We start from the raw sequence: 13732 nt of genomic DNA on the forward strand, positions 1-13732 counted from the left end.
TGTAAATGTGGCCCGTAGTCCAACACATTGACATTAACGGGGAATTTGTTAGAACTGAAGACTACTGGGCTGAATCAGAATCTGCATTTGAATAACAACACCAGGTGATTTGTGTGTGTGTGTAAATGTTTGAGATGTACTGCTCTAATGGTAGTCCATATTTATACTTCCCCGTCGTCAAATGACATTTTTAATAGAAAAATTGCCCCAATCCAGGATCATACATTATATTTAATAATTGCCATGCCTACTTAGTCTCCTTTAACTTAGAATAGTTTCTCAGATTTAGTCTTTCATGACATTGGCACCTCTGAAGTGTACAGGACAATTGTTTTATAAAGTGATCATTACTTTGACTCTTCACAGTTAGATTCAAGTTACGTATTTTTGGGAGGTACATAGATGATGCTGATTGTTCTAAGTGCATCACAACAAGAGGCACATGACATAATGGTGAAATTTACTTTGATCCCTTGGTTGGGTGTTACTCTGGTTATTTATCAGAGCATAGCAAATCACCCCAAAATTCAGTGTTTTGAAACAACCAATCTTGTTATTTTCATGATTATAGAGGCAAATTCAGGCAGGGCAGGGCGAGTTTAGCTTGTCTCTGCTCCTTGATGTCTGGAGCTTCAGCTGGGAAATTTTGAATAGCTGTGGGCTGGAATCATCTGGAGGCTTCTGCACTCACATCTGGTGCCTAGGCTGGGCTGACTCACAGGCTGGGCTCCCCTGGGTCTGTTGAGCACAGCACCTACATTGGTGTCTTCATGTAGCTTGAGCTTCCTCACAGACATGGCTGCCTAAGGGCTCCAAGTGAGTGTTCCAGCAAACGAGCTAGAGACTGTAGGGCCTTTCATGATTGAGCATCAGAAGTCATATATAGTTCACTTTCACATCAGCTATTGATGGAAGCACTCAGGAGCCTGTGCAGATTTGGGAAACCTGGGGCAGGGAGATAGACTCCACCTCTTGATGGAAAGAGTGTCAAATAATTTGTGGCCATGTTTTAAAATTGCCACAGGGTAGTGATTGATTTATTTCCTAGTTGTAAATATAGCCATTTTCTCTTTGGAATTAACTGTAATCCATCAGGAGATACCCTGAGAATATTTAAGAATCCTGTTCCTTGGCATCTTTAGCCAGTTAGTTTTAGCATTAATTGTTGGCTCCTTTGTGTTTATTAGTTGGGATTTGAATTACATAAAAATCTATGTGCTAATCCCCCAGTAACTAAACACGTAAGAATAACAGATAGTGCTGGGTTCTTAAAATCTTTTCTTGGACAAAGATAAGCATGCATGACCCAATTTGACAGGTGGGCCATGTCTTACTGATGAAAGTGCCAAACAATTATTAGCATGTCAACAGTAATAGAGATGAAGGCATTCTACCTTCCTGTGTGTGTGGTTCTATGGCTATTATCCTGACTGTTCTCTCTCCTTCCAGTTAAGGGGATGTGCCTGACAGTGTGTCATTACCTCATTTATTATGATTGCAAACATTTATGTCAAAGCTGGTCCAAGGCCTAGGTGAAGTGATACCCACTGAGAGAAATCTCCCCCTGTGCTTTTGGGACATGGCTGCTATGTCTGAGAGGCAGTGAGTTCCAAACCAATAGGTCATCCAAGAATCTAAGCAGGAACCTTTATACCTTTTAAGGTGCAGGATTGAGGTAAAGATTATGCTTTGTCATCATATATGAGACTTCTTAAACTGAATTGTGCAGTTCACACTGAAGGAGAGGCTGGTGCCTGGCACAAGTATGTGTGACCTCCACCTAGACTTAAGTTGACAGGAGTAAGAGTGGGAACAGTGTGCTGTTGGAATGTTTTTAAAATGTATTCTTGCAGATTTTCTAAGCCCTTGTTTAGAAACATTTCAGTTGAATGGTAAAATCTAGCTCTGTCGTAATGTGTTTAGAAATTGAATCTTGCCCCAAAGTTTAGTCTTAATAGATAATATTAAGTTGGTGTAGAAGTAATTGTAAAAACCACAGTTACTTTTGCACCAACCCATATATTGCAGAGGCCACGTCTCATGTATAACCAGGGGCTCAATAAATTCTAGGAACCTGAGGTCCATATATAGTTGTATTAAATATATTGACTGTTTTCTTCCTTATAATGACAAAATGTTTTAAGAAAATAAAAAGACCCTAAAGAATAGTCATCAAAATTTTATAGAAATGTTCCTGTGTAGGGGATGGTGGGTATCTGTCTGTTTTTTTTTTTTTTTTTTTTTTTAAACCTTCTTTAAAGAGCTGTTTTGTGTTTGCCAACATTTCTACAAGGAATGTAATGTGTATTATCACCTTTGTAACATGAATAAATTGTAATTTGGGAAAAAAATGTTTATCAATTAAAAAAAGCAAAATGTTCCTATAAATTTTAGAAACAATAATTCAGTATGAAGGCTGATACTAATCCGCCCCCCACCTTCAGGGCGGCCTGTCCTAAAGTGCCACCATTGACCACTTTCAAAACATGGATTTACTTTAGGCATTTTATTTTTATTAGAGCTGAAATGGAAATGGAAAAAAGAAAATATTGGATTCTCTCTTAAATATGTAAGCCATTCCTGTAAACATGTGTACTTGGAAAAGGTTTCAGATTGATTCTGATAAATACATGTACCTGCTTTCAAGAGATGTGTTCTTCATTGTGACTAAAATTCACACATTTCCTTTTGGAGAATGAAGAGGTCCATGGCTTATTTTTTCTTTCTAGGAAAAGTTATGCCTGTAATCCCAGCACTTTGGGAGGCTGGGGCAGGTGGATCACGAGGTCACCTAACATGGTGAAACGCCATCTCTATTAAAAATACGAAAAAGTAGCTGGGCGTCGTGGCGGGCGCCTGTAGTCCCAGCTACTCGGGAGGCTGAGGCAGGAGAATGGCGTGAACCCAGGAGGTGGAGCTTGCAGTGAGCTGAGATTGCGCCATTGCACTCCAGCCTGGGCGACAGAGCGAGACTCCATCTCAAAAAAAAAAAAAAGGAAAAGTTACTCTAGCCTACCCAGATGACTAGGGATCATGGCTTGTATTCCAGAAGAAAAATAACATTCACATTGGAAATTTCATGAGATGATGAGTCAGTTAGTTCTAAATGTGTTTACTTATATTCAGTTTAAAGTTTCACCAGTGTCATTTAAGGAAGACTCTTTTTTATCAGGGTTCTCACTAGCCCAGGAGAGGAAATCCTCTTCTTGAGTATCCTCAGGTCTTTGGGGCTGCCAATTTTACATTTGCTATGTTTTGATCTACTGTGCTGCTAGTAGCACCCAGTGATTTTTAAGGGAGGGCTTGAGGCTCAGAAAGAAGGGTGAAAAGAGAGGAGAAAAGGAACCTCAAAAGAAATTGTAACCAACATCGAAGAAGGAGGAAGAAGAGGAGGGAAAAAAGGAATGTTGTGTATGGAGTGTGCCTTACAGTTGACATAGAGTATATTTTATTAATGTTAGTCTAGGCATTTATTACTGAAATGTAAACTTTTTGTTTGCATGTGAGCAAAGGACACATTGAAAAAAAGCTTTGGCTTTTTACTCAGCGAAGAATATTTGTAGACGTTTGGGTTATGAAAGTCAACATTACAGCTATATTTGGGGAAGTGTATTCTTCTGCCTTCAGAAATCGTATGCTGTGTTTTCCAAATGTTTGCAGGTGCAAATTGATAAAACTGCACCTGGAGTGTTTTTAAAGGTTTGCAAACCAGAAAACAACATTTTATAATTGGGGATATATGTTCACACTGTGAACGTAACAGTGATGCAGCTTTGGCTTAATCAGGAGAGGTTCACCTGATATAGATGGGGAGAAAGTTTATGTAGTGAAAATTTCTTTAATGCCATTTGGTTCTGAGCGTATTATCAAAGTTATTATTCCTTCTGTTGGTCTTTGAGAAACACTGGAAGAAGCAGGGCATTGATGTTGCATCCCTAGTTAGTGGCACTGAAAATACTATGGGTGCGATAGGTAGTTCTGGAGTGTGTTGTGCTTTATAAAGTCTGATTGATAAAGATTGTCAATATGCTGAAACCTTTAATGCAAAAACCAAAGTCGGCTATGTATCACTCTATTTAGCATATAGAGTGCTACTGAAATCAATATGGTATGTCCCACTGGAACTTGGGAAAGGGGTCTAAAAATGTTTCCCAAAATAAAACATAAACAAAATTAGAAAAACAGAAACTCTGCCAATTTGATATATTGCAGAAAAGTACTTTTTTCTTCTTTTAGTTTTAGTTGTAAACCAGAGTTGAAGTTGTTTTTTGAAAAGCTCATGCTGAGTTGGGGCCTGTGGGATGGGTGACCACTGTCAGGGAAATGTCTCCTGTTCCCTTATTCCCTCTCTTTTCTCCTGGCTGCCTTTCTCTAGTCTCCTGTGACATGGCAGAGAGGGCCTCATACTGATAGGCAGCAGCAGGACTCCAAACAGGGCTCTTCATATGCTCTAATGTCAGCCTCTTGCATCTGTAATGCATAGAAAATCACTTTGAGGAATTTCAGCTATTCAGCAAAATCTGCCCAGAAGAGGAAGTACATGCATGAGGGGTACTTTGTTGGAAAGAAGGGGTCAAAGCCAGCAAGATAGGAAGTAGCAGTTGGCCATGAGGCTTGCTCTGGGAGTAAGGCCTGACTGCCACTGACTAATGGTATGAATATGAGCAAATCTTTAACCACAGGGCCTCAGTTTGCTCAACTGTGAAATAATGGGCTTGGCTTAAGGGATAACTAGGATACTTTCCAGCTCCAAGATTCTGAGTTTTAATGAACCAGAACAAACATGAAACCGTAGAATATTTCCAGCCTCAAGCCTGAACCCGACTGGTATTTTACTGTCAGACCCTGTCGTCAATTCCAGTTAAATTTTCTAGAAAAGACCCTTATTTAGTCATGGTGATTCAAGGACAGAGAGTTGGAAAAGGTTTTCATTGTGTTCTCTCTGTACTGTTCATGTGGTAGCTACTCTGAGGTTAAGTCGTAGGACGAAGTTCAGGTTACCTTGGAGCGAACCTAGTCACACAACCCCAAGGTGATCAGGGTTTGCTTAAACCTGTAGACTCCAAAGCTCAAAGTAGTATTTGGCCATTTTATAACTATGCTCTTTTAGAAAGAAGATTGGACATTTTATTTCTGTCCCTCCTTTCTATATTAACTTAGGAGAGCCTGCGTTGATTTCTAGCTGTCTTCTGGAAATACGTCTGTCTGCTTATGGATAAGTATAGTTCTGTGAAATAAGACATCAGCACAGAGGACACATTGTGAATGGGGCTTGGTATGACTGGGTGATGTTGGAGGCAGTGGAACACAGTGGTCAAGACATGTACAGTGGAGTGAGGGAAGTGGGTTCAAATCTTTGTAAGTCAAGCACTTGGCATAATGTCAGGCATGTGGCAAGTACCCAGAAGTTGCAACTGTTATTATTTGAGATCATAGGAATATACAAACATAATCTTCTATCATAATAAAGACCAGTGAACGCGTTGGTAGAAACGTCTTTTTAAAAAGAGTTACTGGAGCTGGATGCAGTGACTCATACCTGTAATCCCAGTGCTTTGAGAGGCTGGGGTGGGAGGGTCACTTGAGACCAGGAGTTTGAGATTAGCCTGGGTAACAAAACGGACCCTGTCTCTACAAAAAACATTAAAAATTACTTGGTTGTGGTGGCATGCGCCTGAAGTCCTAATTACTTAAGAGGCTGAGGCAGGAGGATTGCTTGAGCTCAGGAGTTCAAGGCTGCAGCGACCTGTGATTGTGCCACTGTGCTCTATCTGGGGCAATTAGAGCAAGACCCTGTCTCTGAAAGAAAAAAAAAATTGAGGGAAAAAATGCAAATTGTTTTCTTATAACACAACAATCAACACAGAAAACCTTTGTGTCCAGATGTGTGGGGGTTTTTCCTACACACCAAGCAAGCAGTCAGCTCTGCAGCGAGCACCAGCTAGGTGTCCTCCCGTTCAACTCCAACACCGTCTACCTGGAGGTAGTGCCAGATGCCACAGATTGACGGCTTAGTCCCCAAGACTGCCCCCTTTTCAGATGCTAGTCGCAAGTCCGGGCCTCCAGAAATTCTGACTGACTGGCTTCCACTTGGGGTTCCCACAACCCCTGCTTTGGTTTTGATTAATTTGCTAGAGTGGCTCACAGAGCTCAAACACATTTACTGATTTATTATAAGGGACATTGCACACTTTGGGAAGCTGCAGCAGGCAGATCACTTGAGGCCAGGAGTTTAAGACCAGCCTGGGCAACATAGTGAAACCTCATCTCTATTTAAACAACAACAACAAAAAACTAGCTGGGTGTGGCAGTGCATGCCTGTAATCTCAGCTACTTGGGAGGCTGAGGCAGAAGAATTGCTTGAGCCCGGGTAGCGGAGATTGCAGTGAGCCAAGATTGCACCACTGCACCCCAGCCTGGGGGACAGAGTGAGCCTCTGTCTCAAGTAAAAAAAAAAAAAAAATTAATTAATTAATAAAGGATATTGCTAGGGAAACAGATAAAGAGATGCATAGGGTGAGCTATGGAGGAAGGGGTGTGGAGCTTCCATGCCTCCCCTTGGTGCACCACCCTCCAGGAACCTCTGTGTTCAGCTCTCCAGAAGCTTTTCATACCCTACCCTCTTGGGCCCTTTATGGAGACTTCATTGGATGGGCATTATTGCCCACCAAGCAGAAATAAAATTGTACGAAAAGGGTCTGATCTAATGCTAATGGACTGAAAGAGAAACCCAGCAATACCTGACTGTTCAGATTCTTCTTGGCCTCTCTGTGCAGCATTCCCTCCTCCAGAATATAGAGCGAGACACCTTCTGAAATGGAGGTCTTATGACCTAAAGTCAGACAAGGAAGGTCAGAGAATTTATTTTATTTTATTTTATTTTTTTTTTTTGAGACAGAGTCTTGCTCTGTCCCCCAGGCTGGAGTGCAGTGGCGCCATCTTGGCTCACTGCAAGCTCCGCCTCCCGGGTTCACGCCATTCTCCTGCCTCAGCCTCTCTGAGTAGCTGGGACTACAGGCGCCCGCCACCACGCCCGGCTAATTTTTTTTTGTATTTTTAGTAGAGACGGGGTTTCACCGTGTTAGCCAGGATGGTCTCGATCTCCTGACCTCGTGATCCGCCCGCCTCGGCCTCCCAAAGTGCTGGGATTACAGGCTTGAGCCACCACGCCTGGCGAATTTATTTTTTTAATAGAGGATTCCAAAATAAAATCTCTGATTAAATTTAAGTCAAAGCAACATCAAATCGTTATACATCAAATAATTCATTCCAAAACGAAACAAGTAAAACTATCTTTACCAGGTGTAGACAGTACCTGATACACCCTCACTTGTATCAAAGGTTGTGTGCTTTTTCTTTTAATATAAATAATTAATAGGTAAGCCAGGAAGGCCAGCTCTTTAATGCAGGGGAAGATCCCTACCTTGGGGAGAGCAGAGAGAGATTCTGTTTTCTGAGGCCTGCTTCCAAGGCCTAAAGCATCCCAACATTATAATGAGAGCTGTGACAGTTATGAGCCAGTAACTATACATATATATATATATGAGTATGTGTGCGTATGTAAAGGAATTCAGGGAGAGGAAGTGTGATATCATTACATAGGTAGATAGATACTGTGGACTTAAGTATTTATTAATTCATTTCAATCAAATGCAGCAGGTTTAAGTTGTGTGCTAAAGCAAAATTTGCAGAGACCATCTTATATCCTGTTACTGGCAAAGTATTTCTGGCAGAAGTGGTGCAGTCATTTCCACATGTGGTCCCTGGTAGCAGAGCATGAAGGACTTGGGGAGGGATTTATATAAATGGCTGAGTCCCATGAGCATAAACATCCATTGTGTTGTGTCTGAGGAATCTGTCACTCTGAACAGCGGTGCCAGACTTCTGTTTGTGCTGGCACTCTTAGGAGACCCAAGTAAGCAAGCACTTCCTTACCTGGCATGCCTACGCGTGGAGTGTTTTTTGTCATTGGATTGTCAGACTTGAGTTTTTCTTATGTTGTAAATACGTAGGTGCTGTGAAGAAATTTTCACCTTGGGTGGAAAAAAGTTTTGAATAGATGTAATCTCTTGATTCTCAATATTGCTTAAGATGAGTTCATCTCTTGTGGAACAAAGGCAATGAGAGGTTTGATGCCAGGAAAGTTAGGAGAGCTGGGTAATCTTAGAAAGAGACCTGGGCACTGAGAGGAATTTGCATCCATACAGTGGTTCTAGAATTGGCAAATCAGTGTTACATTTGTGTATGTATTATATACACATCTTGGCAATGTAGAACAAGATAAGCTACATTTTATCTTCCAGAATTCGATTGCCAAAATCACAGGTCAGAACTTTAAAGTAAATAGTTTTACTATTTTCTCTTATTGTAGATCTAAAAACAGTGTCTCTTTAAGTCATTCCTGGTGTTTCAGAGAGACCATCAGAGCATGGCTTTGTATCCAAAAAAAAAAAAAAAAAAAAAAAAAAAAAAAAAGCTTCAGAACTGGGGCACTGGAAGACAATGTAAATGCATATAAAGGTAATGCATTGTCAGAACATGTAGAAGGGGATGGTGAATTTATGTAGCTATTCCCCATTTTACTCTTTCTAAACAGATAAAAGACAGTACTAGCTGGTAGTATTTTTCCCTAAGAATTAAATGTTGTTTGTTTCATAAACCTATAATATTTTTATAGTTTGGCAGCAGTGACTTTGGAATGAAAGCCAACTTCAGATGCCAACTCTACCGTTTTGAAACCGTGGAGACTTGTGCTAATTGTTTAATTTTTGAGCTTTGTTTATTTGTAAAATGTGTGGAACAGTACTTACCTCAAAGGCTGTTGAGACTATTAAACTGCTTATGAGAAAGCTTGCTACCTAGTAGGTGTTTATTAAATGTTAAATGTATTAAATGAATTAGGAAGTAATTTATATCCAAAATTTCAGTGCTAAAGTGCAGAAATAAATACAGGAAACACTTGTTTGATTCCAGGTTACTTGGGAATTTTGAAAAGGTGCTCCATTTGTTACTTTTCTTTAGCCCATTGCTTGATGTCCTTCTCCAGAGCACTTTAGAATAACTTGGCTCAGAGCACTGAATTTGGGGAATATTCAAGACCCCAAGAAATTAGTGCCCTCTAAAATAGCAGTTGAGTGGAGTCATGAGGTCTGAATTCATTTTTATAATTATTTACTGTTACAATTATATTATGAATACAAATAGCTACCATTTATTTCTGGCTACTGTGTGCCAGGCACTGTACTGAACACTTTATAAACATTATGTCACTTAATCCCTATAGTACAGGCATTATGGTTCTCATTGTACACATGAGAAAATGAGATACACTGTGTTAAGAAATAAGTCTGGCCAGCATGGTGGCTCACACCTGTAATCTCAGCACTTTAGGAGGCAGAGGCGGACGGATCACGAGGTCAGGAGTTAGAGACCAGCCTAACCAACGTGGTGAAACCCCATCTCTACTAAAAATACAAAAATTAGCTGGGCATGGTGGCGCGCGCCTATAATCCTAGCTACTCCGGAGGCTGAGGCAGGAGAATCGCTTGAACCCAGGAGGTGGAAGTTGCAGTGAGCCAAGCCGAGCCGAGATTGCGCCATTGCACTCCAGCCTGGGTGACAGAGTGAGACTCCACCTCAAAAAAAAAAAAAAAAAAAAAAAGTCTAACCTAACCTTTCATAGCTGTTAAGATTTAAAAGCCAGGATAGTGCCGTCTCAGATGAGCATCTGTGATTTGCTACCTGTGTTAATTGGGGTAATAGCTTAGCTTTCTGAAATGCTAATACAGGTTTAGTATCCCTTAATGGAAATGCTTGGGACCAGAAGTGTTGTGAATTTCAAAGTTTTTTTGAGTTTTGAAGATTTGCATTATGTGTAATAGTTGAGTGTCCCAAATCTGAAAATCTGAAATTCAATATGCTCCAATGAGCATTTCCTTTGAGTGTCATGTCAGTGTTCAAAAGTTTCAGATTTTAGAGCGTTTCAGGTTTCAGATTTTTGGATTTGGGATATTCAGCCTATACAACATAGAGCTTATTGAGGGCATGGTGTGTATTTAGAATCTTTGACATATTTTATACCTCAGGACTTGGCAAGGTTTAAGGAATTGATTATATATGTACAGTGCCAAATTTCAGAAATAATTTTTCTGGTGTTTTTTTGCCCTTCAGCTTTTAAGTTCTGGGGCTACATGTACAGGATTTGCAGGTTTGTTACATGAATGTGTGGCATGCTGGTTTGCTGCACCTATCAACCCATCACCTAGGTATTAAGCCCCGCATGCATTAGCTATTCTTTCTGTTGCTCTCCCTCCCCCTGCCCTGCTGACAGGCCCCAGTGTGTGTTCACCCCATGCGTCCATGGGTTCTCCTTATTCAGCTCCTACTTACAAGTGAGAACATGCATTTTTTTGTTTTTGTTTTTGTTTTTTTATTCCTGCATTAGTTTGCTGAGGATAATGGCTTCCAGCTCCATCCATGTCCCTGCAAAGGACAGGATCTTGTTCCGTTTTATGACTGCATAGTATTCTACAATATATATATACCACATTTTCTTTATCCAGTCTATTATTGATGGGCATTTGGGTTGATTCCACATCTTTGCTGTTGTGAATAGTGTTGCAGTGAACATACATGTGCGTGTATCTTTATAACAGAATGATTTGCGTTCCTTTGGGTATATACCCAGTAATGGGATTGCTGGGTCAAATGATATTAATATTTCTGTTTCTAAATCTGGGAGGAATCACCACACTGTCTTCTACAATGGTTGAATGCATTTACACTCCCATTTTCTGGTGTTTTGATTTTGACTTTTGTTCATCCAAGGCAAGTGTGAAATAACTGTGGAATACCTATATCTAAATCACTGTTTCTTAGTCTTGGCTACACAAAAGAATCACCTGAGGAGCTTTAAGATGTAAACCAAAGAAAACAAAACAGACTCCAAAGCCTGTTCCTCAGTCCCAGATATTCTGATGTGAGCTAAACAGTGTCTTAAGTCTTCTGGAGACCAACCCAGGTTGGACCCAGCCCTGAGATTTGGACTGAGGTGCTGGGAAGGACTGGGATCAGTCCTCTGCAGTGTCTCATTTTGCTTGGTAGTCTGGCTCTGTAGTTTGGGGTTGCCTCCACACCTCACCCCCGCACACCCTTTCCCTAACACCCTCACTTCAAACTGGAGGAAAGAGGTGGGGCAGTTTTCAGCATTTGCTCTGTTCCAGTCAGTATGATCCTATAAGAGGGTCTGTTTGGAAGGTTATCATCTATCCATCACCAGTTGTTGGGATATAACTTTTTCATTGCTAATTTACGCTTTGGATATACTGGCTGTGTGTATAGTTTGGTTTTCTATTCTGGTGACATCGTAGAGACATCTGCCGTATTTGTAAACATCAAACATATTAGTAGGTAAGCCAGGGAGCTGTTTTAAATGTCACAGGTGCCATTTTTTTTTTTTCAGTGGAGTCATGTTTTCTGGCTTTCCTTCTCTCCTTCACTGTTATCGGACTTCTCAATTTAACTGCTCTCCTGTTCCCACCACCCCACAACCTTCTTACATCTGAACAATGACAAATGGTAGTAAATCCAGCTGTGGATGATAGTCCAGGCAGCAGAGGATTTTTTAGACAGATAAGTCGTTTGCTATTGGCCAGAGTGGTCTCTTGGAACACAGATTTTGTGGAAACATGGTGTTGGCAGGTTACCAGTAGGAGCAATAAATTAAATTTTCACTAGCACATATTTGTCTACAGTAACAAATCATTTTTTAAAAATTTCATTTACACATGAGGGGGCAGTATGGGACTATAAAGCAAATGCTCTCTTTGAAGTAGCTTATTTTTATTGGTATATAGTAGTTTTTAGATGCAAACTTTTAGACTGTGCAATTAAAACTCCAGCATCGTTGTTAGTTGTTCAGTGATACACATATGTAAGTGATAACACCCTCACTTGTATCGAAGGTTGTGTACCACTTTTAATATAAAAAATATAAAACAGTGAGACATTCTCACAGTGCTTTTTGTTTTTAAATTATACATGTGCAGAATGTGCAGGTTCTGGGATAGATGTGCAGAATGTACAGGTTTGTTACATAGGTATACATGTGCCATGGTGGTTTGCTGCATCCATCAACCCACCCTCTAGGATTTAAGCCCTGCATACATTAGGTATTTGTGGGTTTTATATTTGTATTTTGTTTAAAGCTGGCTGGCTTTCTTCCTGTTTTCTGCTTCCACCTGAGGAACGTCAGCCCTTTGGAGATGCAGCTTCTATTAGGTTGATATCTCTAATGTATTTTACTTTATGACTTTATTGAAGGATGAAGGGCCTGCAGCGTTGCTGGAAGGAAGCCTCCGAACTGGGGTCTCAGAGCTATGGAGGGGGTCTATTATCAATCACCTCTGTGTGATATGCTTTCTTTTGTGGCACAAATTGCTTTTCTCAAAAGAAGAAATTTGCTAAGCAAAGGAGCAGCACATTTTAATTAATGTTATTATTACTGATCTATGAATGACATTATAGATAAATCAAGGTGCTAATATTCTAGGTTTCATAAATGAAAGGAAATAAAAGAGGGGTTAGAGGGTATTAAATGAATTGATAAAATCTAGAAAACATTTTATGAAAAATGTAAATGGGAAGCTAGAAAGGTAATTTCATAAGCATAGGCTATTTTTAAATGTCTAAAAAGTATTTGCAGTCATATGTTTCTGTTTACGTAGTTTGGAAAAAATTGAGGCCAACGTTTTGGTGTAAATATAACCTTTTGTAAAATTTAATGGAATACTTGTTTTTAGTGTTTTATCCTGGCTGCCTCCTTTGGAGATGAAGGGCTGTGGTACTGTCTATATCTGCTAAAGGTAGTTTTACTTGTTTAGTTTTGGAATGAATTATTTGATGTATAACAATCTGATGTTGTTTCGACTTAAATTTAATCGGAAATTTTATTTTGGAATCTTCTGTTAAAAAAATAAAAGGCTATGACCTCTTCCCTTCATTGGAAGGAATGGATTTTGGGCTCTAGCCTATCTTGAATGAACTCCATATCAAATGTTGTGGTGCTGGTTTACTGGAGTAACACATAGGTTTCTGTTCATGGTAAATAATTCCTGTCCTTTATGATTTGTTGGCAGATTTTTCGGACACCGCCTGATACTACATTCCCTGAGCCCACCTGCCTGTCAGCATCACCCCCAAATGCGCCACCAAGGCAGTCGAAGAGACAAGGCCAGAGATCCAAGAGGCCTGTGGCCGTCTACAATCTTTGTCTGGAGCTGGAAGATGGTAAGATGTTAATGATATTTTTTGCTTGATAGCATGTTGAGAGTATGGTATATCATATGTCCTCAGGGCAGGCCGCAGTTTTCTGTCGTCTGTGTTTTAATTTCTTCTTCCCTTAAGATTATAATTTTGAGATTTACAGGGAGGGTGAAGCTTTTTTATAAGGGAGAAAACGCAAGTTTCAGTTTTGTGTTTGTCTTTGTTATGCATGGTTCTTTTTTTATTTTTAAAAGACAGCTTAAATTTCTTTTTTGGGAGACTTGTGTGACCTCCTGTGAGGTTACATAACCCTGAGACAAATGGAAAGGGAACTAAAATTAAAGCAGATCTGTTATGAGAGGAGCGGATGGAGTCTCATGTTAAATGCATCTAGATTAAAGGCACAGTTCACCATCGCACTGGGGTTTATGGCTTGTGTGCCTTACTTGCCCCATTTTTCTGACTTGTT

At 40.1% G+C, this 13732-nt stretch overlaps 1 protein-coding gene across 2 annotated transcripts in view; it reads left to right on the top strand.

The window, feature by feature from the left end:
* The window catches only part of ARHGAP10 (Rho GTPase activating protein 10), a 344518-nt gene that overhangs the window by 273625 nt on the left and 57161 nt on the right, over nucleotides 1–13732 (top strand). For both annotated transcript variants that reach the window (XR_009212922.1, XM_032148067.2), the window contains exon 19: nucleotides 13137–13287. Coding sequence is in view for 1 of the 2 variants with exons in the window: in XM_032148067.2 (XP_032003958.1) it covers nucleotides 13137–13287 (151 nt within the window). In the remaining variant the exon portion in view is untranslated. The remainder of the gene's footprint in view (nucleotides 1–13136; nucleotides 13288–13732) is intronic.

The sequence above is a fragment of the Hylobates moloch genome, unplaced genomic scaffold (genome assembly GCF_009828535.3).
Source record: "Hylobates moloch isolate HMO894 unplaced genomic scaffold, HMol_V3 SCAFFOLD_3, whole genome shotgun sequence".
NCBI lineage: Eukaryota > Metazoa > Chordata > Mammalia > Primates > Hylobatidae > Hylobates > Hylobates moloch.